Below are 22,321 nucleotides of genomic sequence, written 5' to 3'. Positions count from 1 at the left end.
AGATGTAGATACAGAAGGGTGCAGAAGTCTTGAGCTACCCCTTGAGGCGTTATATTGTGATGTAGGACAGAGGTGCAGCAATTTGCTGAAACATGCACAAACACATGGAAATACAGTATATGAGACAAAAATTGAACCAAAAATGTAGTATTTAGAGCCTTTACCACCAGTGTCCAAACCCTGGAGGACTAATGCTGAAGATCACTTTTAATAATTACAACAAAGTCCGGCTCCTCGGACGCAACACACAAATTAATGAGGGGTGGCTCAAGAATTTTGCACAGTACTATATAATATATGAAACAGATGTTTGGAAAGCTGTTTGTTGGTTTTCTTTTGTCCAATATTTTTCCCGTTTGCCTAATCATACAAGGTCTAAACGGCACTGTAGCGCTGAAACTACATATCCCAAGATTCTCGGCGCACTTTTGGGTTCTGGGAAACATGGCGGCGTCCGAGCAGACGACAGATGCAAACGTGAACGTCCCGGAGTACGAATATCCCGATGTTAATACAAAACCATTTCATATCGGCTCTTTTAAAAAGGAGTGGCTGAGCAGACTGAAGCCAAGCGACTACTCGTATGAGGAGGCGGATGAGGACGCATTTCTTGCTAACTTTGCCGAAGAGATGGGGGTCGGTGCCGAAACCATGGCTGAACTTAAGACTGTGTGCAGGTAGTCGAGATCAACATTTGATAAACGTTTAGACCAGGCATGTGCACCATAATAATATGTTAATGGTAATTAAGTTCAGTTGCAGTAATTGTAATGGTAAACTGATATTAAGAATACTAGTTAAATTACATAATGAGGTGTAATAGCTGATAGCTGAATCTAGTTTGTCCCAAAACTGGTAGTAAACACACCAAACGTGGAAGAGGTCTGTAACACTTACTTATATAACTATGAATTAAGAGTTACAGAGTGTCCCAATGTGCGGCAGAAACACAAACTACCGTAAAATACAACAAAAACCACCATGTGGTCAAACATAGAGGGGAAACAACTGCAGAGGTTGGCGTAAAGACACTGAAATATAGAACAACGTACATGTTCAAGTAAGTCGTGTAAAAATGTCAATTAAAACTAAAGCTTTTTAGGTTATGGGGTTAAGTCAGTTGTAATTATAAATAGATCCATGTTTCCCTGATTAGTTGTATAGTTTGTAAAATCTTTATTATAATTTCCATAAAAACTAAATGATGTTTTATTTTTTGTTTTTTATCCAGTTAACAAAACGTTATTAGTTCTTCTTTAAAGAAATGAATGCCAGCTTTAACAGTGTGAAAATATAAACTCCTTCCACAGTCTGTAAACTAAACAGAGATGGGCCGATTTATCGGCTGTTATCCTTTTTTTGGTGACTAAAATGACATTTATTAATGACAGTGGGTGATGTTTATTTTTTGTGTCTCATCACGTTTGTGGTCACTGGAAGGTTGCTTTTAAAATAAATGATTATTTCAAACGTTGATTTCAGTCCAGGAGTTTCTCAGTAGGCTCGTCAATTAGTGCAAACTCCAGAACAAGAATTGAGCTGCAAGTAAAACGATGGCCGTTATGAAACAAAACGTCAAAGAAAAAAAGTCCTGTCGATTCTGATACTCGCATGACTCTCACCTGATAACTCTGTGAAGATGATCTGTTCTTGTTACCAAAGACAGTCAAATGACTTTGTTTTTTTTCTTTCTTTTGAAGTGTTGATTCGCTTCGATGTCATCCTGAAGATCAGCAGCCTGACACAGAAGTTGTACCTCCAGATCCCACATTAAGAACACTAGTGTATGACCTTACTTCAGTTCATACAAATGAAAAATGCTTGTCAACTATTGATCAGTATCGTAATGCAATTTTAAATGTGACTTGCTTCTTCTTTTCTTTTTAATACAGGCAAAGAAAGAAGAGGCAAGACCACAGAGCTTCTCTTAAAAAGATTAAAAAGAACAGACATGACCTCTATGCAGATGAACTGGTGGGTGAATTTAGTTAGGGACTGAGATTACATAATTAACCTTTGCATTTACTGTTCGCTCTAAAGTAGGTGTTTATTATTATCCCCTGGGGCTTCTTGACAGGTTCCCAGACATTTTTAGTTTTCTCTTTCATCTTGTATCTAAACGTGAGGCTTGGTTCTCTCTCTTATTTTTCAGGAGCGCCTAACCATTGGCAGGAAACCAGAAACGGTGACTGACATGGTTCCCGAAGGAGAGATCATTCTAACCATCAATGTCTACTACCCAGCTGTGTTCGACAAAGTAAGGGTTACATTTTTTGTTTGTTTGTTTCTTTTGTCATAAAACTGTTTATAAAAAAAAAAAAAAAAAAAGCCACAGTGTTGTGTGTTGTAGTTGAATACTATATTTAATGGCGCATTTCCTGCAGTTTAACTACATCAGACCCCACATGACTCTCCTGATGACGGGTTCCCACAGCTTGGCAGAGCTCAGGGATGCTGTTTGCTGCGTCAGTGACTTGCAAGTGTGTGGAGAGTTCAGCAACACGCCTGACGTAGCTCCAGAATTCATCAGCAAGGTAAATACAGGACCCGAACAGAATAATATTGCTGTGCTCCGTATCTAAATGTAACAGTTTCTGTACATTTAGTGTGACTGGACTCTCATACATGTATGTATGTATATATTTAAAAATGCATCTGTTGTAAGCTAGAGAAAAATATTTTATGTGCTCTTTTTCAGGATCATTACAAGTCAGCTTTCTTCTTCTTTGAAGGAGTTTTCTACAATGACATGCGGTTTCCCGAGTGCCAGGACATCAGCTCGTAAGTACCTCCTTCTTTAGGAAGCTTTAAAGATTATGCATTTCTTAACCAGGACCTTTACAACAGTTGAAGGCAGCAGGCCTAAATCTGTAGAAGGCTGGTATTAAAAATGGGCCTCTTATTTTATTTATTCGGGCGATCGTGGCTCAAGAGTTGGGAGGTCGCCTGGTAATCGGAAGGTTGCCGGTTCGAGCCGCGGTTCCGACAGTCTCAGTCGTTGTGTCCTTGGGCAAGACGCTTCACCCGTTGCCTACTGGTGGTGGTCAGAGGGTCCGGTGGCGCCAGTGTCCGGCAGCCTCGCCTCTGTCAGTGCGCCCCAGGGTGGCTGTGGCTACAATGTAGCTTGCCATCACCAGTGGGTGAATGGGTGGATGACTGGATGTGTAAAGCGCGTTGGGGTCCTTAGGGACTAGTAAAGTGCTATACAAATACAGGCCATTTACCATTTTACCATATTTATTTATTTATTTGACCAAAGGAAGTGGTCAAGTAATTGTAAACAAGACTAGCTCTGACATTTTCATTTGTTCATGTTGCTTTGACTTTTGTCTTGGGTTGATTGTGACAAAGCAAGCAATGACTCACTCAATAGGCAGTTTAAAGAGAGATCATTGAGTTTATTATTTATTGCAATCTGCTCTTATTTGGAGAGTAGAACATCTTTTTACGGTATTTCACCTGCACAGGGCTGCCAATCAAAACAGTTATCAACTGCACTCATGTGTCTCCTCTGAAAATGAAATGCAACATGAGTGAATGAATTGCAAATGTGACCTACAAACTGACCTAGGAAAAATGTATCATAGTTTAACATGCAAGCTTCCCTGACATGGCCCCCTCAAGGTGCTTAATTTGAACAAATTTAGCGCAGTCATTTCATATTAACAGTCCTGACTCCACAGTGGCTGAAAACCCTTAACTTCTTAACAAGGCTTTCATTTCAAAACACTTGCAGGCATATATGCAAGCAATCGCTAGATTGGATTGTTTTTTCCAATTATTCATTCGTCTGTATGTCCAGTCATCCATTTTCTTGTCCAAATCGAGGTTGCGGGAGGTTGGCAGCCTGTCCCAGCTGTCATAGGGTGAGAGGACAGGGTTGACAGTCTGTCACTAAGACAGAGACACAAACGACCGCTGACACTTAACCAGAATAGCCATTTTAACCTAACATGCCTCTATTTGGACTGTGGGAGGAAGACAAAGAACCTGCACAGGCAGACGTAAAACCTCCACACACACGGCGGGAATCAATGCTGACTACTTCTGTGCCACCTTAAATTTGCTCTCAGTTTATATTTGAGTAAATTGTAAAAACGGTTAAAGTCTTAAAGTACAGTTTTAGGTCCAAAGTTCAAAATTACTCTTGAGCCTTTGAAAATGGGAGACTTTTAATAAAAATTACTGTAATTCCTAAATAGTTAATAGAATATATTTATTCAGCTCCTTGGGTTAAAGCTGAAAGTCTGCACTTCGTTCACATCTGCATTGTGCATTGGTGCAGAGGCAAAAATACCAAAAATTAGGTTACTGCCCAAAAACTTATGGACCTACATGTCTGGAAAGAATTCCAAACAATAAACTTATTAGATCTGTTTAAGTAATGTTCAATAACTCTGCAGTGCTCAGCAGTTTGCAAACTGTGTCTAAAGAGTGACCTGGGCTTGGAGCTGAGAGCCGTGGAAAGGTTAGTAAAATGAAATGGAATAAAATATCTAAATGTTGGCTTTGGGCAGGATTTCTATGAATACCAGGTCTATTCAAGAGTTCTATTTAATGATTTGTTAAATAACTTGAAACGCTCAAATAATCACTGTGATATCTGCAGCTTATGAAAGCAGATAAAGATAGAAGCTTGAAGAGTGTACTTAGTCTGACCGTTGCAAACTGTTCACATTTATAAAACGTAGACCGGTCACAGTAAATAAAGACAACAGTTGTAGCGGATTTGATATTTTTTGTGTCTTTATTCATTGGATTGCAACCTACAGTCGTATCGATACAGTCATCTGTTTCCTAGAGACATAAATCCAGTTGAAGTAATCGATGAGGACGTAATCTCCAGAAATGCTCAGCCCTTTAAAGTGCATGTTGGTCTGTTGTGTATAGGGATGGGTATCGTTTAGGTTTTATCCGATACCGGTGCCAAATCGGTACTTCTGAAACGGTGCCGGTGCTCAAACCGGTGCTTAAAGAATGGAGAACACAAAATTGGTCCAAAAACCTCTCATGTTCAGCTGGTTTTTTGTAAAAAGATAACAATGTTAGCCTTTTCTGCAGCTGTGGGGCATATATGGTATCACTCTTGGCTGGAAGCAGTGCTTAAACAATGGAAAAAACACAAACTTTGTCCAAAAAACCTCTCATGTTTAGCTGTTTCCCTCTTTTTCTTTGGTCATTTTAGCCTTTTTGGCCAGGGTGAAGGGAGCATCTGCCATCAAACAAGAAGACAGCCGCATGTAGCTATGATGGTGTTTGCTAGTTCACCTTACATGCATTAATTTAATAACGTGGTTAGCCTACTCAACATAAATTGCACCCGAACAACATTAAGCTACTCACGCAGAGAAGAACGACTGCTGCTGCCGTCATCATCCGTCATCACTACATCACTACACTGGCAGGGCTAGGGGCCAGGACTCTCCTCTTCGTGTTTTTGGGGGATGTTGCTAACTCCGGGTCCGATAACAGGCAACCCACCCGCAGTAGATGTGCTCGGTGTGAGGTCTCGCAGCAAGCTATCAAATACGGTGCATTTCTCGGCTTTTTAAAAAAACGCTATGTGTCGCCAGGTGTTTCATCGAATTCGAGGTGTTACCTCCTTTGACAGTATCACAGTATCAGCTTAAAGCACTTGTGCAGGCTGCTGAGTTGCATATTTGCTGTGAAGTACAGCCAGACTTTTGACCGCTTCGCCTTGGGCATTTTAATCTGTAGCTCTGCTCTAAAAGAACGTACGTACCTGGACCCGCCTACTATCCTCGGAAACGTAAAATGATTGGCTAGAAGTGTATCACAGCTCAGGAAAAAAAAAGCACCGAAATAAAGCACCGAAATGTGCGCTGCTTTTCGGTCTGGTTACTACCGTTTATGTCAGAACCGGACACCGGTACCCATCCCTAGTTGTGTAGCATTCTCATGAAGCTTGTTAAAGAGCAGAAGCTAACTGTAGATCTACTTTAGTTTAAGGTCACAAAGCGTTGTGATCTACACCTCAGCACACACTAACTTTATCGCATTGCCCAACAACAACTTCCCAGCTGATCATCTCAGATCTGACAGAGGATAGGTCTACTTAATAGGTCCTTCTTGATTTGTGCCTCCTCCCAAGATCCAATCAGGAACATTTTTTTCTGGTATAATTTTTAAATTCCATTTTCTAGAAAACTTTTTAAGCTCGGTCCTTCAGTTTTGTTTGTTGGCTCTGTGAATATTTACTCAGGAATGTAGTTCAAGTTAACATCGAATAAAGGATGCTTGAAGATATTTGAATGTCGGCTTGCTGACAGCAGATTTGGGGGCCTGTAAAAAGCACAGTTTTACAGTTAGAATAGAATTGGACTGAGATTTTCCAAATGTTTTTTGTTTTCTGTTAGAAATCCATTAAAAGTTTTGCATGATTTATATTAAGAAGTGTATCTTTCCCCTGGTATGTTTTTTTTCAGGCTAATCTGTTGTGGTGAGGTAGGGAGACTTTTAATGAACTGAAAGGACTCGTCATCTGATATTTGCTGTGCTTTTAATAAATCCATCACTGACATAAGCGCTCTTGTGCAAAATTATGTATCATTCTGTGAAATAACCATGGAACTCATGTAAAAAATATACGCCAAATATTATATTTTAATTTTTAACTCGGCTCACTTTTTAAAATCTTTCTATTATTATAATTATTATCATTATTTTCTATTTCACTTATTTTACTTTATTATATTTACTCTGATTTCAGCTTTATTTCTACCCTAATACAATTGTTTTGTTGTGTTTTCTTTTTTTAAGCTACAAACTATTCTTTGCATAGATGCTGTTTGTTAGACATTTGCTGTGTTTAACTTAATCTTTAACTATTATAAAAAGGGGATTTGCCAACTTCTGGATGAATAACAGACATCTTTTCTCATCTTATCTCCTCTTGCTTTATGATGCAGGACTACAATTGAATGGGCTAAGTCCCATAACTTCCCATCCTACAGCCAGGCCAAGATGGAGGACACACTTTTGGAGGATCTGAAAGTCAAAGTGGGATTTCCGTATCTCTACTGTCACCAGGGCGACTGCGAACATCTGGTCATCATCACAGATGTTAGGTTAGTGCTACTCATTGTCTAGTTCTGCAATTCAATTTCTTTACAGAGCCCACTCCAACTCTTGCTCAGTTTTGGTTATTACTATATATTACTATTACTGTAACTATTACAACTTCAAATAATATTTATGTCATATTCTGTGTGTTGCTGTCAATTCAAACAAATTACAGAGAGACTGCGTTATACACCTGCACCTCTGTTCAGCAACAGTTGAATAACAGCTGTCTTTAAGATGAATTGGTACAGTAATAATGAAACTAGGCCCCCTGAAGTTTAAATAACTGATTAACTGGTTTAATTTCATGCTTCTAGCAGTACTGTTGGCTCTACCAGGATGGAGGCTTAGGAAGCTTACTGAACCACTACATAAAATCAAGAAGGATTTAGCCCGCTGTGTCCTGTGAACATTAAATGGATAGATATCAGCTGAATAGCTCAAGGTGAAAGAGTTTGATTATTAACATTTACCTGGTTCTTTTCTAACGTCTCGCTCTGTAACAAGGGATAACAGGAATTAGTAATATTTATTGGCTATTAGCAAAAATTTCAACCAACAGGAGACCCTACATATAAAAAAGGCTACAGTTCCTAAACAGTGCAAGATTTTTGTTGAACCCCATGCATTAAAGCTGAAAGTGTGAATGGCAATCACAGGCAGACACAGAGAGGCAGATAACTGTTGACACCTTCAGCCAGTTTAGAATAAACAGTTCACCTAATAATACAAACCTTAGTGCACACCATGATTCCAGGTTCAACCAGGAACTATTCTTTACTTGCTTTAATGGATGCTTTTTCATTACAACAAAGTCATTTTTATTTCTTTTTATTGCTGTTGTGCAAACATGAAACACACACGTGCAATAAACTCGAGTTTTCTATTTGTGTCCAGTGACTTAAAACTTAAACTTAAAACCTGAACATTTCAGCTGTCGATAATACGGCCAAGTCAAAGTTGAAAAGTTCGAGCTAAAATCATCGAAGTGTTTATCTTCTGTTAGTCCGGTAATGTATTAATAGTTTCCAGCTCTTGTTTGGTGGAGTTCACAGTAAAGTACATCCAGATAATCACACAACCAAATAAGCATGCAGCCAAACAGGGTCATTTTAGCTTATCTCAGCTCCTCATGAATAAGATGCTTGGTATGAATAAGAAATACTCTTGCCTATCTGGTTTGAGTTAACATCAAACCCTGTGCTTAATAAACCGTAAAGTAATAAACTGATTACTACTGTAATACAGGAGGTGGATTTGTCAGCTGCAGCAATCCCATCTGACAATGAGATGCATTGTCAGACGGGATTTAACATGTCTCACAAGACTAACGGATGCGTAGTTATCTTCGAGCTTATGTAGCTTTGGCGTAAGCAGGCCGACCGCACATGAAAGCAGCTCCTGATATCATGAATGTGAGACAAATCTGTGTTCCTACCGCTCAGAGCCTGTGAGAATGTCGTCTTCTTCCCTGCTCTTTACCCATTACAGACTGGCCCACAAGAACGACTGTCTAGACAAGAATCTGTACCCACTGCTCACGCACAAGCACAGAGTCCTCACCCAGAAGTGTGCTGTCTGCCATGTTTTCATCGGAAGGTGAGGAGACATCAGGCGCTGCATAAACAACGGAAGCTTTGTGTTAATATTTTTATTTTTTATTTTTTTAAAGGCTGATCACGTATCTCGTCTTTCTAGATGGTATACCACCAACGACCAGTTTGCTCCGAGTGACCCATGTCTCTTTTGTGACAAATGCTTTCGTATGATGCACTACGACGCTCAAGGCAATAAACTGGGAGAATTCTTGGCCTATCCCTATGTGGACCGGGGTGCCTTTAATTAATGGTTCTCATGACTTATTGCTGTATAATACAGTTACATGGTTTATATTTCAGAAGGAAATGGTCTGATACTTGCAACGTCATCAAAACTGTTTTTTTTAGGGTTTGATTTTCCTCTTTGAACTAAACAGTAACATTTACTGATAAACAGTTCAGTTGACAGCAGCACGGTCAGTTTAATGTTTAGCATACTTGTGTGTGGGTTTGTCTTTTTTTTGTGTGTAAAGTTATTGATTTTTAAATGCACAAAACAGCTTTTTGATTGATTGAATTCATTAAAAGTAACCGAGTTATGTTTGATTGGTGGACATTTATACAGCTTGTTTAACTCATTTTGATGTACTTCAAATCAATGAGGGTGACACAGAACAGAAACTCGACCTTAGTGAGGTGACAATTTTAAAAGGCTGTCGATTTGTCACCTTTATACTGTACTGTGCAAAAGTCTTGAGCCGCCCCTCTTTTCTTTCTCATTTCTATTTTGTATTTTGTTTCCAGTTAGTCAAACTTTTTTATTTTTCAAGTGGTCTTGAGCAAAGCTTTGTCCAGGCTTTCTGAAAGTGATTCAGTGTTCTCTGGGCTAGTCGTTGTACAGACTAGACCCCCCCCACCTGAGTAGTCTGCATGAAGGATTTGCACCTTTTCACAATGGGTTTTTTTTGTGTAAGTCCTAGTAAATCATTTTTGAGTATGTGTACGTTACACATGCTAATTTTTAAAGTTATTTTTTTTGCTAGCTTGCAAACTTGTGAGTTAAATTATTGAAATGCACTGAGTGTGATGCAATACGGCAGCGCTACTAAAGCAGTTAGTTATGGCATGGTAATTTATGGAATATGCTGTGAACTACATAACTAGCCAATTAAAGGCTAAAAGCAAAGTTGTCACCAAGTAATTGGAATACTGTTCATATTTTTGTGTATTGCTGCAGCTTTTCAAGTATTAACTTGGTGCGTTTGGCAACACCTAGGGGGGAATAATGGTAATATTAAGGCTGCCTGTTTATTTAAGGGAGAGGAAGAATACATTATAATTGTACATAATAATATCATAGATGATAGATTAAATAAATAGATTTTAGGTAGATGCTTGTGCATTCTTAAAGTCTCGAATTTCACTGAATATGACACCTCTAACAAGTTAATTTGTTCACATTTCCACATCTTAATTTTTAAGTGAAATGGTTGTTTTTTTTTGAGTTTATACACTATATGCATATAAGGTAACCTCCTTTTGCATTATTTTTGTGTGCTGCATTTTTCTATGTTTTAGCAAAAAGAGGAACAAAGGTATTTAAATCAACCTAGGATGATTTGTTTTAATTTTCACATGGCGTTACTGAGGTGATGCAAAGTGAAACATGCATTCTTTTTTTTTTGCTAATGTGCTGGAAAAGCTTGAAAATGGACATTGAAATTGCTTAAAAAGTGCTTGAATTTGATGCTGAAAAAGGTGTCGTAAGTCCTTAGAAAACAGACAAAAACTCCAGCACATACCTGATACAGAACCCGAGTGATGCATCTGGATTAAGGCTAATCTATTGTTCACTGAAACCATCAGAAATGGCCTCAGTGGAAAAGCAGCTGTCAAGAAGGCATCCTTAAGAGAAAAAGGTAGAGGTATGCTAAACTGCACAATAACTGGACTGAAATTCAGTGTCATGTACGTATCATGTACGGAGGTACATTGACGGAGGTAAGTCTTTCAGTAGGACAATGATCCCAAACACACTGCTAAAGCAGTAAAAAACATACCTGGACTGAAAAACACAATGGAAAGCTATCGGTCATGGATTGGCCTCCCCAGACCTCAGAACTATTCCTGAAGACTACTTAAAGAAATTAGATAAATGCTTGCCTAAGAGAGTTCAGGCTTTGTTGAAGAATAAAGGTAACTAAACCTAAACTATTGACTTTAGGGTTGTTGGAATTTTAAGAACTTTTTGCCTTTTATCCTCCTGAGAACTGAGGAAAAAACAATCTTCCCATTGAACTTTTTGTGATTTCCCTTCTCTGGAGCTAAAGGAGTCCACCCAAACACATGAGATATCAATGGAACACCCTGTATGTCCTCCATTTAGTACATCAGGACTTAGGGTTGCTCAAATAAGTCAACAATGGGCTGGGAGGTCAGTTCCTTGATCCTTAATATACAAATTCTCATGACCATTGATCAAAGCCCAGATGAACAGAATCAATGTTTGGGGATTCTCAGGAGGATATACTATTCCTTCATGTATTTTTGTACACATTTGAATAAATCACTGCAGTTTTGTCCCATTTTTCTAGCAAAAATATTAAAAAATGAAGGATGGCTCAAGACTTTTACACAGTACTTCTAAGCTTTTGATGAAGCCTTTCGGCTTTGAGTGACTCTTACAAACACAATCAGCTAACACATCCATTGGTTTACCAAGAAAAAAAAGCGCACAATCCAAGTTCAACATGTTTATTTGATTTTTCTTTTTTTAATGGCAGCAACAGAACAACAATAACCGCTATGGTTAAACAGGCAAAAAAATAATAATCTAAGAAAAATCCAGATGACAGAAAGTGGACTAATCTTTGTTTAATATTATCACACAATATCTGTGCTATCAGCTTTAAAAACTACAGTTATACTACAGCTACCACTTTGTTATTGGATGCTGAAACAGGTCATCAGACAGGCACAAAAATACTCTTATTTACATCTATGTAAAAAACAAAAAAAGAAAAACCTAAAACAGGCGCTGACTAGAAATTAAAGCATTTTCTTGGCTAGAAACTTTGGCAATCTCCACAATTATGTTTTCGTGCATCTGAAGTGGACATGTATGAAACACGCTTTACAGAGTTAACACATCTACTGCTATTAGACATTTTCAAGGTGCTTCTACCTACAGATAATCGTCTGTACTTCCCATAATTGAGGCTAAGATCCACCTGTTGAATCAGTAAATGCTCCAACAATCAAAACCATCTCCACCAGCTGAACCACCCCCCCCAGATGGTTCCCGCACTAACTCTCTCCCATCCTCGTTAAAGTTTGACAAACTCAAGGTTGCAGATTTACAAGTCGTGTCACTACTCAAACAGATGCATCTAAGCAGAAGGTGTCTAGAAGTTAAAAATTACAGACAGCATAAAAATAAAATATATGCACTCAGTCGCGATCCTGGAGTTGGGCTGATGAAAGCTTTCAGCAGCAGCAATGCAGAAAAAAAACAACAAATCAATTAAACTGGTAACCAGTGGTTGTCATCAGTCACAAACTGGGCACGAGATCTCACGTGATCAGCCCAGTTTTACAGCAGCAAATCTCCCTTCTTCAGGCCTGCAAGACACTCAAGTGGACTCCTCCTGAGTTTTCGGGGCACTACAGTCCAAAATAAAGAATAAAGGGATAAAGGTTAAAACAGTTCATTAAAAAATAGTGAGGATAAAGTCTTGATATTTTATATTTACTCATTTATTTTTAGTAAAAATCCTTGGAAGACCAAACTTTATCCTTCTAACATGTATGGCTCATGTAGCACTTGTGCACAATCAATGGAAACTAAAATCATCAACCCTTGTGAAGGCTAGATTCAAAATCATACCAAAAATTTTAATCACAAGCATACACGTGCCTGAGCATGCTCTTTGTTGTTGCTTCTCCAGTGCACCTGTATTTAATTTGCACCAAAGCAGATGAAATGCATTCACAGTGCTTGATCCTTCCTAACTGGACAGACTGAAATCCCTGCAGTTTAACTGACTCTGTGTTAGACTGTGATGATCAAGAGCTACAGTGTATTTGAGAAACTGAATTTCAATGTTATATTTTACTAATGCTCTTTATTTAAAAAACAAAAACAAAACAGAAACATAGGAACAGAAGTTCCAGTCCCCTTTAACATCAAATCTCTTAAATATTCCCCAACAAAGACTTCTTTTAAAAAAATGAAACCATATATTTGAATGCATTTTCAAATGCCTACTTTAAGTCATGAGCAGGAGGCAAGGGCCTTGATTCTGTTAATGGAAGTAAGAAAACTTTATCAAGTCAGCACACAACAAAATAAGCTCTAAAGGCTTTATTTCCTTCATTGATTTTGTGACTTGTATGAACCTCAAAGACGAGGTGGGAGTGGGCAGGTATCACACAGCACCTTCCAGGATGACCTTTTGTATAATAGACCAAGAGGGGGGAAAAGTTAACAACCCACATGTGTGGCACTGCCCTGAAAACTATGTATACATTATGAATTGGAGTTATATAACCAGCACTAATGGGTTCAACTGATTTACACTGACAGTTTCTGTTGAGGCCATCAAGCATGCAGGAGGATCACAATCAAGCTTGTGTTCTCAAAGCTACCTTTGATTCTCTCCTGCTGAAGCATCTTCGGGAAGCCTCTCTCTCTCCATCTCCTGCTTCTTCTCGTCGGGGCCGACATCACCATTTGTCACTTTGTCTGTTCGGCAGAGACGCACAGGCTGAGTCAAACAGAGTCATCGCTGCACAACCTGAGCCATGACAGGAGCATGTGATGGCACATGACCGGTCCGGATCTTACAAAAATAAATACGATTTTCTATCCATTTGACATGCTATGCACTTTTAAAAAAAGACCTTTCATAAAAGGCACACATTTTGATAGTAGTACTGTATTTTCAAGCAAGGATGTGGTAATTAAGGTTAGTTTTTCTGGAAAGGATGCAAACCACACTGATCCTGTGACGTCCCCCTGGGAAGGGGAGAAGAAGCTGATAGCAGAGGATCACTGTTTCTGTTTACTGGTATTTATAAGTGTGTTAGAAGTTCATAATGAATTTAAAATAATGAGCAGAAAGTCCTAGATGCAACTTTATCCCATTTCTGTTACTGTATTCCCTTGCAGTCATCAAAATAGCTTATAGGTATCTTATTTCCATATACCAGTTACCATCATCACTAGCTTCTGCCCGGGGCTCAGTCACGCCCGTAAAGGCTGAATACATAGTAAGCGCAAACCTTCTGCTTAACGTAAAGGAAAGAGATCTGTGTTACCTTAACTGACAGAAAACTGACATTTTCTGTTATTTCTGCCATTTCCACACAATTCGATAAAAACTTTCTCCTACTCACCGTTATAAGAATAAAATCCATCAGACAACATACTGTATATAAAGGATGGATGCAGCTACCATGACTACACCTACTGGTTAGTGACATTCTCTTGGGAAACCCTGATCTGAGTTCTTTAGCCTTTGCCATCTTAGTGTTTTAAAAGCATATGTCACAAGTATCTGAGGGACACCGCACACTCTCCAACTAGCAATCTTGTTTCATCCTTGTTCTAAAGTTCACAGCAAGATTCCAAACCAGTGACTAAAATCATCTCATCAGGGCAGTCATTAGTCATTAAGAATGGGAGGCGAGGGTTGTTTTCCTTGAAGCCAGAGGAGTCGGCTCCTGGTGGCCAGCAAATGCAGGTTTAAGGCACCTGCACAGAGACTTCACTTTTCAGACCTAGAGGTTATGCAGACCTTTTACATACCATCTGTATCAACCCATAAAAAAATGTGCATTACTTTCTGTAGAAACATGCTTTTTAACATCTGTGCCTGTTTGCCAGTCTGGCATATTTTGGTAAATGAAAACAGGTCAAAATATCTTCATATCACTCTGTAACTTTATCATTGTATGCACTGCACCTCTGTTTAGGAATCAGTGATGTTCTTGATTTATTGTGAAATGTTCCATCCAGGAGCTGTGTGTGGTGCTCCGCAGCAGGGAAACAGACCTGCATCATCAGTCCTAAAGAATCATTACAATCCTGCAAATCACTGGATGGAGAGTAGCCATCATATTGGGCTGAATTCAACACCAATTGCCCTTTTCCACTAGTACCTATTTGGCTCGACTTGACTCGGTTTTGGTCGTTTTTCATGACAACCGAGCACCACCTAATATCCGTGGGGTTGTTATATCAGCTGACAGTCCCGTGATGTCATTTGCAAGCGACACGAATGCCAAAACAAAGGGGGACGTCAAGGCGATGGTATACCGGCTGCTCAGTTTATGGCTTTTTGTCAGAATCGAGGACCACAGTGGTGTTTTTTTATGACACCATTTCCCCTCGTTTTGATTTTCATGTGGGAGAAACTCTTGTGATTTATTGAGTAATTTATTGAGTTGACTAGCCAATCAGTGGTGTGCAGTCACATCACATCACATCACATTTTCAGATCACTGTGAACTCTGGCTGAGTAGGTAGTAAAAAAGTGCCTGGTAGCAGGTACCATCACCTACTGGAAAACACCCCGGAAAACCAAGTCGAGGCGTGCATGGATAAGACCTCCAATTAAGGTAAACTTTTATTGGCACCAGTCAAGTGGAAAACCTCTCTCACTGAGCTCACATGCTGCAGTTATACCAGCTTTAATACCAATGTCTGCATTGACAGTTAATGTGGTGAGGAGCTGTTAAACCGCAGTGAGTCGTTGACTCTTTGACTCACTCATAAACCTTTGATTGGCTCCCCTGAACTACAAAGACAGAACCCTAAATAACTGACACCTCAGGCAGATTTTCTAATACAATGTCAGTGGCATAATACAGGAAAAAATATACAAGCTCCAAGGACCATATATAAAGCTTCCAAGTACAAGGAGCTGCTGGTGTCAAAGTTCTTAGAATTATATTTCAACAGAATCCCTCAAGATTAAGATTATAATCTGATAAAGATCAAAGTTATTCACAAAACACATACCCCTTATGAAAGCTCTTAGATAAAATGGTAGTTCTTAAACAGAGCACAAAAGTAAGAGAAATATGCTCCAAGGGAAGAATGTTAGTGAAATGTTAGATCATGTATTGATAATGTTTGTGGTCTATCTTAAAAAGCTGTGCTCATCTCCCACCCAGCACAACAAGGCTAAAATACAAAAATGAAACACACACAACCATGGTAGCATTCACAAAGTCCAGGAATGGCTGCAATCACAACATAATAAGATTGTCTCTGCTTTGATGCAACATTTTTGCAAAATACATTTTGCAAGTGTCCAAAAATCAAATGCATGCTAAACGGCTACTGTAAAGGTAGGCTAGAAAGAAAGAAAGAATGTGATGATCTGTACCCGAATTATTTTCTTTGGCTTGTTCAACCCTCTTCAGCGCTCCTTTCTTTGCTTCTTCGTGCTGCCGTTGTTCAGCTAAAGATTTGTTCAGCACCTGGCTGAGCACACAGTCACCCTCTCCAACCAGAAACATGCTCTTAAACTTATTGTACAACATGGTGGCCTTGTCCATGATATCCTGGCTTGCTTTGAATCTGCGAATCTAGGACATGAACAAATAAGGAAGGCATTACCACTCATGAAATAACGCTGATGCAAAATGCATCCAAAATAAGACTCCTTCATGTTGTTACCTTTTTGAGCGTGGCGATGAGTTCGCTGTGTTTCTGCAGATGCTGGGTTGTGACCTGAAGGGCACCAATCTCATCTAATGCATCCAGACACTTCTTCACATCCTAGTGACAAGAGACGGGGAATAATACAGATGGCATGGAAAAAAAAAAGTCCAAAATACAGATTTTTAGAAGATACACCTATGGTATCAATTTGAGGTGATGCCAATACCACATCAGCATTATATGGTTAAGGGGTAAAAATAGGAGGAAAAATGCCAGTTATGTTTTCCCACAGCCCAGTTAAAACTGAGTGAACTAAAGTAAAAGCTCATGTGCAGATCTGAGCCCCGACGGACTGAATAATGCAAGGAGCGCATTAACAAGGATGGAGTAGCAGGCTTATTCTTAACCTTAAGATACCCACATAAGAGTCCAAGCATTCTGGCATAATTTAAACAGTGCAATAAAACCACAATGAGAAAAGTATGCGTCTGTGGGTAAATACTATTTTAGTCTTTGATGGATCCTTTAGATGAAGCATTGACGGGTTTAACACCTTTTGTCTTCATCAGCTCAGTGCAGGAGAACAATGATTCATAAAGCTGTCAGAAGAGAAATGTGGACTGAGTAACATGTAAGATTTGAGTGATGTGAACTTACAGGGTTGTCAATTTTCAGTGAAATTTTGATTTCACTGTGCAGTCTCTGCAGTTTCAAGTCAGTTGACATTTCTAAGTGAAGAAAGAAAAGGGAAGAAAACATGATTATTCTTAAATAACTACTTTTAAAAAACTTTACTGAAATATAAATAAAATAAAAAAAATAGATATTTTGATTGGTCACTAAAATCTTTTTGCACCTGACTTTTAGCTTGCCACAAAAATATGAATATATATGTTTTTTGTTTTGACTGCCAAAATTACCTTTTTTCTTGGCTCCTGTCCTCTCTTCATTTTTCTTCTCTTCATCTCTACCTGGTCTACGAGATAGCAATAAATGCAACATGTCATAACTCTATCCAGGATTACATTTTATCATTTGCTCTGAGCTTCTGATGACTACTGTGTACAAACGTACTCTCTCAATTCATCAGCTTTCCGCCGCCGCACATCTTTGTCCACATCTGCATTTTGCTGTTTCTTTCTGCCTTTATTTTTCTGAGATTAAGAGAGATTAAGGTACTCAAAAGCATGTTTTTTATGACACCTCTTTCAGAAACAATGATGGCAGTGAGAGAGTCTAATTGCATAGATACTTGCCTCTTCATCGTCAGAGCCAGAGGAACTGTCATCCTTGGACTTCTTCTTCTTAGCTTCAGGCTCCTTTACTTCTGTGTCCTTTCCTTCCTTCTTCCTCCTCTTCTCTTCCTCTCCACTTTGGGTCTTGTCCTCTGTTGTCCTCTTTCGCTTTTTGTCTGACTCTCCAATCTCCCTAAAAAAAAAGAAAGAGAAAAATGCAGTTTTTATACTGCTGGGCTGATTTGGCTTTTAACATTCCAGTGAAATCGGGGTTTTAGGATCTGGCCTTTATGCAGGCTGAAGAGCATCAAAGAGCCACTGCAGAAACTGTGCAAAGAAAGCATGAAGCTTCTGTGTCTGCGTGAATTTTGTACGGTGTCTGTTGATAATCATGTAGTTACATTTCACTGCCGGAGCCTTGCTGTTCCTGCTGCTGAAGCAAAAGCAACTTCTCACTCTTGGGCTTCCTGCCTCTTCGTTTAGGGCCTTCTCCACCTAATCACATGAATGGAGACACACAGACGCACGATTCATTTTGATCATATGCAGAAGTTATGAAGGACAGCTGTCCAGTCCTATAATAATGCATTGTTAACAGCTGCCAGTAAGTTTAATGTATATATCATACAGGCTACAAGCTGTAATGGGTATATTCCCACCTCGTTCCTGTGTATTAGATGTATTGTCATGAATATGAGCTTCTGATGTATTAACTTCTCATTGCTCCTACATGATTATCATACCAGCACCACAAAACAAACAGCCTACCGGTGGGACTAACAGGACTTGCTGGTACATCATCTTTGTCATTCTCCTGGTCAGCATCACTCTGAAATTCAGGAAGAAATAAAAGAATTTAAAAACAAAGTACTAAAGACCAATTAATAAACAAAAACAACTATAATCTATTGTTATTACACTTTTTCTTTTAAACTAAACAAATTAATAGCCAGTGCCAACCTTTTTCTTTCTTCCTCGCTTGGGTTTAGGTACATCTGGTGATTCTTTCTGAGCAGAGTCCTAAAATTATTGACACATCCAGTTATTTTAATCAGAACGCACATCAAATTTGAGCTTTCTTTGTTATCTCATTAATATAAGAAGGAAAGCTGCAGCAGTAAGAGAATGAGCAGGTAAATGTCCTCCCCGATTTAAAAAAAAAAAAAAAAAAAGCATCAATCTGTCTTTGACTTTGGTGGTGGTTGTGATGGTAGGGGGGGAGGGGGTGTCCGTGGCACCATCTAGGGTATACCTGAAATACTACACTCTGTTGGGGTATGAAAACTTCAGTTTGAATCAGTATTTATTAAAGAAATAGGACAACTTGTGAGCAGTCACAGCAGGAAGAATGTCATAGTAAAATAATGTATTTTAATTTAATTGAATTATGAGTCCTGACTTACCTTTCTCCAAGGTACACAGAAAGCCATGCAAAATAAAATACCATTAACTGATTGAAAACAGTACTTGTGCATTATATGGATAGGAAAAAGCAGGAAATGCAAAGCGCTGCAGCAGGACGTCAGATTAATCCCAAAGAGGTGGAAAGAGACGAAGAAGAAATTGCACTTTTTGTGGTTTCTTTATAGCCGCACACAGAACTGGGTCTTGAATGAAGACAGATTAGATCTACAGCCATTTCCACTGGTAGCTTTGACCTTACCTGAGCTTATTATTATTATTATTATTTCATCTAGTGAAAACAAACAGACTGCTTTCTTAGAAACCTATCAGTTTCTAAATCAGCGATCACCTCAAAAGCATTAAAAACAGCAAAACCAACACCAGGCTCTCCGATCGAAACGTCCAGCACCGGGGAAGTTTTGTGGCCAACGACAAGAATTTGGAGTCAAACAGGAAAACAAACAAACCAACAAACCAAAAACTCGACCAATTAAATAAAAGCACCAGGTGTCACATGCTTTTCCCAAGGAGAACAGAATAACCTGCACCGCTTTAGGGCGTCACAACATGCAAAGTACGTACATCCTGGTCCTGATGACCCTGCTCAGAGATCAGAGACCCTTCCTCCTCCTCCTCCTCCTCATTCTCATTCTCCTGCTCAGCCTCACTTCCTGGAACCTGAATGCACCCAAGACACAGCATAGGATGCAGCGTGGTGGGGTGAACGAGTCTTGAAAGGGAGAAAAGTTAGCAAGTATTCTTCTGCTGCACACACACACAACTGTTGGCATAAAAGCCTCTGAAGCAGTTATCAAAGAATAGCAAATAATCTGTGAAGCTTTGGCTGCAGTCATATGGTTTTCATCATAAAGAAGGCAAGAGGAAGACTTGAGGGCTAGCAAAAAACAAATAAATAAACAAAAGGATAGAAGCTGGTGACACAGGGACAAACGAGCAGAAGGTGAGTGCAGTGAAGTGAAATACAGTCTGCAGAGGGGGATCTGAAGAGAAAAACTTACTTTGGCTTTGATCACCTTGTCATCTGCATCCTCTTCTCCTTCTGGACTGCTGTCTGAATCCTTCTCACCAAAAGACTGAGGGGGAACCGGCTTCAAATACAAACAAAAAGGAATTTGGTTAAATTAAACTGGGCAAAAAAAACACAAGAAGAACAGGGCTCAGAAGTAGCTGTGCACATTCAGTAATGTCAGATGATCCGAACAGGGCGGCAGGAAACAGGTAATTTCTTTGAAGTTAAACAAATATGACCCAAACTATTCCTGTAAACAAACCATACTTGAGTTTTTAGGTAGCTAAAGGCTAAATGCTCTGAATGCAAACTGGTGCCCACTTATGTTTGTCAGCAAAACAGAAAGCCGGGCAACAAGTTTTATAATGTATATTCAATCCCAATGCCCTGATGTCTGCAGGACAAATACTGGGACAGGTTTTGGAGAAGACAAAAAAGAAAAGAAAAGAGGAGGATATACCTTGGGTGCAGTAAGCTCCACTTTTGGGTTGTTCTCAATCTCCCACAATCCTTCATTGAATCCTTTTCTCTTGTTAGGCTTGGCATACTTCTCTTTGTTAGGGAGGTATGGAAAAATGTCTTTGGGGCCAAGAAATGCACTGCAGAAAAAGATGTTTGTATATATAATATTTTTTTTGCTGTGTAGTATAAAGTCCGGTGAGTACATGCACTGCTAGGACTGACAGGTCTCTAAAATTTTTAAAACAATAACAAAATGTACTTCCATAACCACTGAAGTCACCTTCCGGTCATTCCAATGACTCATAAATACAATGAAAAGGTCACATGTATCCTTCTACAGTTTTGAGTCTGCGTCATGTGACACCTCTGTAAAGATCTTCAACAAGTTTACCCAGTTGAATCTCTTCAGATCACTCCAAATGAAACATGCAGAACACTGTAAGTACATCAAACTGAAGGAGGTGTCAAGCTGCCTGTTACTAACGTTTCATGGGTGCCAAAGAAGAAAATTGGAAACTTGACGTTGGATGGCTTCACTGCACCATCGGGTACTTCATCGATCTGGCAAAGACATAAGAAAAAGCAGATGTTTGCTTACAGCTGTAAATGGTAGTGGCTTATTTGCTTGGGTGCTTGTTTGCACACGATCTGCCTTATTTATATGTCTGTCCACAATATAAGCATCGCACTTACTCTTGCAGGCCAGTGTGGATAACCCTTCATCTTGGCAAAAATCAGATCGCCAGGTTTCCAATCTCGAGTCATGTTGGGCGTATCACCAAGCTGGAAAAATCAGTAAATTTAAACTTGCATCAATATAATGTACCACATTGTGATGCGTCTTCTCACCAATGGGAAACTCTCATTCAATGCCCCTCCCCTAACCACAACCAACATCCTCTGGAGTCCGGAGTTCATTCAAATATGACAGTCACGTTTGCTGTGATAAAACAGCCATATATTATATGGATTTGTTTAATGTGTTCATGCTAATCTCATCGCTGGCTAAAAACAAGTGAAAGCCAGGTGTATTAACACGCGCGAGCGATGCAAGCAAAGAGAAACGCTTCGTCAACAAACACACACGCTAGCTAGCGTTTAGCCATTAATTGCTAACAAAACAGCTTCTTCCACTGACCTCTAGCGTTTAGAGACTTCCGCGGGGAAGCAGGCTATTTGCTGCGGTTCGAAAAAACGATAGTATATCAGAATTGTTAATAAGAAAACAACCTGCTCCTTTCCTTTTCCGCACACTCGGATGCACGTTTTCCGCTCCCGCGCAGGACGTCAATAGACTGTACCAATACAGTGCAGATCGGGGGGAGTCGATTTTAATTAAAAGCCACTACCTGGGTTTTTCTCTGTGTATCAAATCGAGCTCAACCCATTATAATAATTAAATAAACGCCAAATGCTTGTGATGATTACTTGGAGTCTTGTGCGGCATGTATTTGAGGGGTAATAACGCTAGTACCCAGTTGGGATGGATGCAGCTTTAGTGGGCGTTAATGTCTGCGCATGCGCTTTTATATAAAAGCTTAAACCGATAAGCGCTGACGCTCAAAGTTGTAACTATGGAAACTTATAAGGGTCGGACTAAGGAAAGATACAAGAATTCTAAACATTTACATTCAGCGTTAATTCTGATCCAACAGTCTGATCGCTCAGTACATGTTCCTGGGACGTGAGAGTCAGAGTGGGAGGTCGGCAGCTGGTCCTGATGCTGCGGATGCCATCTATCTCTCATACAGGGATGGTATATTTTAATCTTATTTTTAATGCAATATTACCTGAGAGACAAAAAAGGCCTTTAATTTTCTCATTTTATTGTAAACCAGCATCACGAGGTGCAAAAGCCTGTGCTTGATGTGGTAATCACTTGGAATATGATGGCTGA

General features: G+C 39.3%; 2 protein-coding genes across 4 annotated transcripts; one reads left to right on the top strand and one right to left on the bottom strand.

The window, feature by feature from the left end:
* Positions 1 to 390: 390 nt before the first annotated feature.
* On the top strand, positions 391 to 10,011 carry snapc3 (small nuclear RNA activating complex, polypeptide 3). The gene is made up of 9 exons (XM_040023998.1): positions 391 to 677; positions 1,701 to 1,784; positions 1,893 to 1,974; positions 2,153 to 2,257; positions 2,385 to 2,534; positions 2,699 to 2,781; positions 6,930 to 7,088; positions 8,575 to 8,682; positions 8,782 to 10,011. Exons 1-9 carry the CDS (start codon positions 445 to 447, stop codon positions 8,927 to 8,929), a joined length of 1,152 nt encoding a protein of 383 aa, XP_039879932.1. The 5' UTR covers positions 391 to 444; the 3' UTR covers positions 8,930 to 10,011.
* Positions 10,012 to 11,330: 1,319 nt separating this feature from the next.
* On the bottom strand, positions 11,331 to 21,778 carry psip1a (PC4 and SFRS1 interacting protein 1a). Of its 3 annotated transcripts, none has more exons than XM_040023996.1 (17): positions 21,655 to 21,778; positions 21,118 to 21,207; positions 20,909 to 20,985; positions 20,423 to 20,561; positions 19,952 to 20,041; positions 19,515 to 19,610; positions 18,489 to 18,548; positions 18,297 to 18,357; positions 17,930 to 18,023; positions 17,550 to 17,721; positions 17,368 to 17,447; positions 17,214 to 17,269; positions 16,951 to 17,021; positions 16,309 to 16,410; positions 16,016 to 16,217; positions 13,269 to 13,365; positions 11,331 to 12,284 (listed from the first exon to the last, which is right to left on the bottom strand). In XM_040023996.1, exons 2-17 carry the CDS (start codon positions 21,187 to 21,189, stop codon positions 12,254 to 12,256), a joined length of 1,500 nt encoding a protein of 499 aa, XP_039879930.1. In that variant the 5' UTR covers positions 21,190 to 21,207; positions 21,655 to 21,778; the 3' UTR covers positions 11,331 to 12,253. The 3 variants fall into 3 exon arrangements, with proteins under 3 accessions (XP_039879930.1, XP_039879929.1, XP_039879931.1); XM_040023995.1 differs by having other exon boundaries at positions 21,563 to 21,700; XM_040023997.1 differs by lacking the exon at positions 19,515 to 19,610 and having other exon boundaries at positions 21,563 to 21,699.
* Between the last annotated feature and the right edge of the window lie 543 nt (positions 21,779 to 22,321).

Source organism: Simochromis diagramma, unplaced genomic scaffold (assembly GCF_900408965.1).
Source record: "Simochromis diagramma unplaced genomic scaffold, fSimDia1.1 OVJJ01000302.1, whole genome shotgun sequence".
Taxonomy (NCBI): domain Eukaryota; kingdom Metazoa; phylum Chordata; class Actinopteri; order Cichliformes; family Cichlidae; genus Simochromis; species Simochromis diagramma.
Note: the sequence above shows the minus strand (reverse complement) of the source record. Positions and strands in the feature narration are given on the sequence as shown.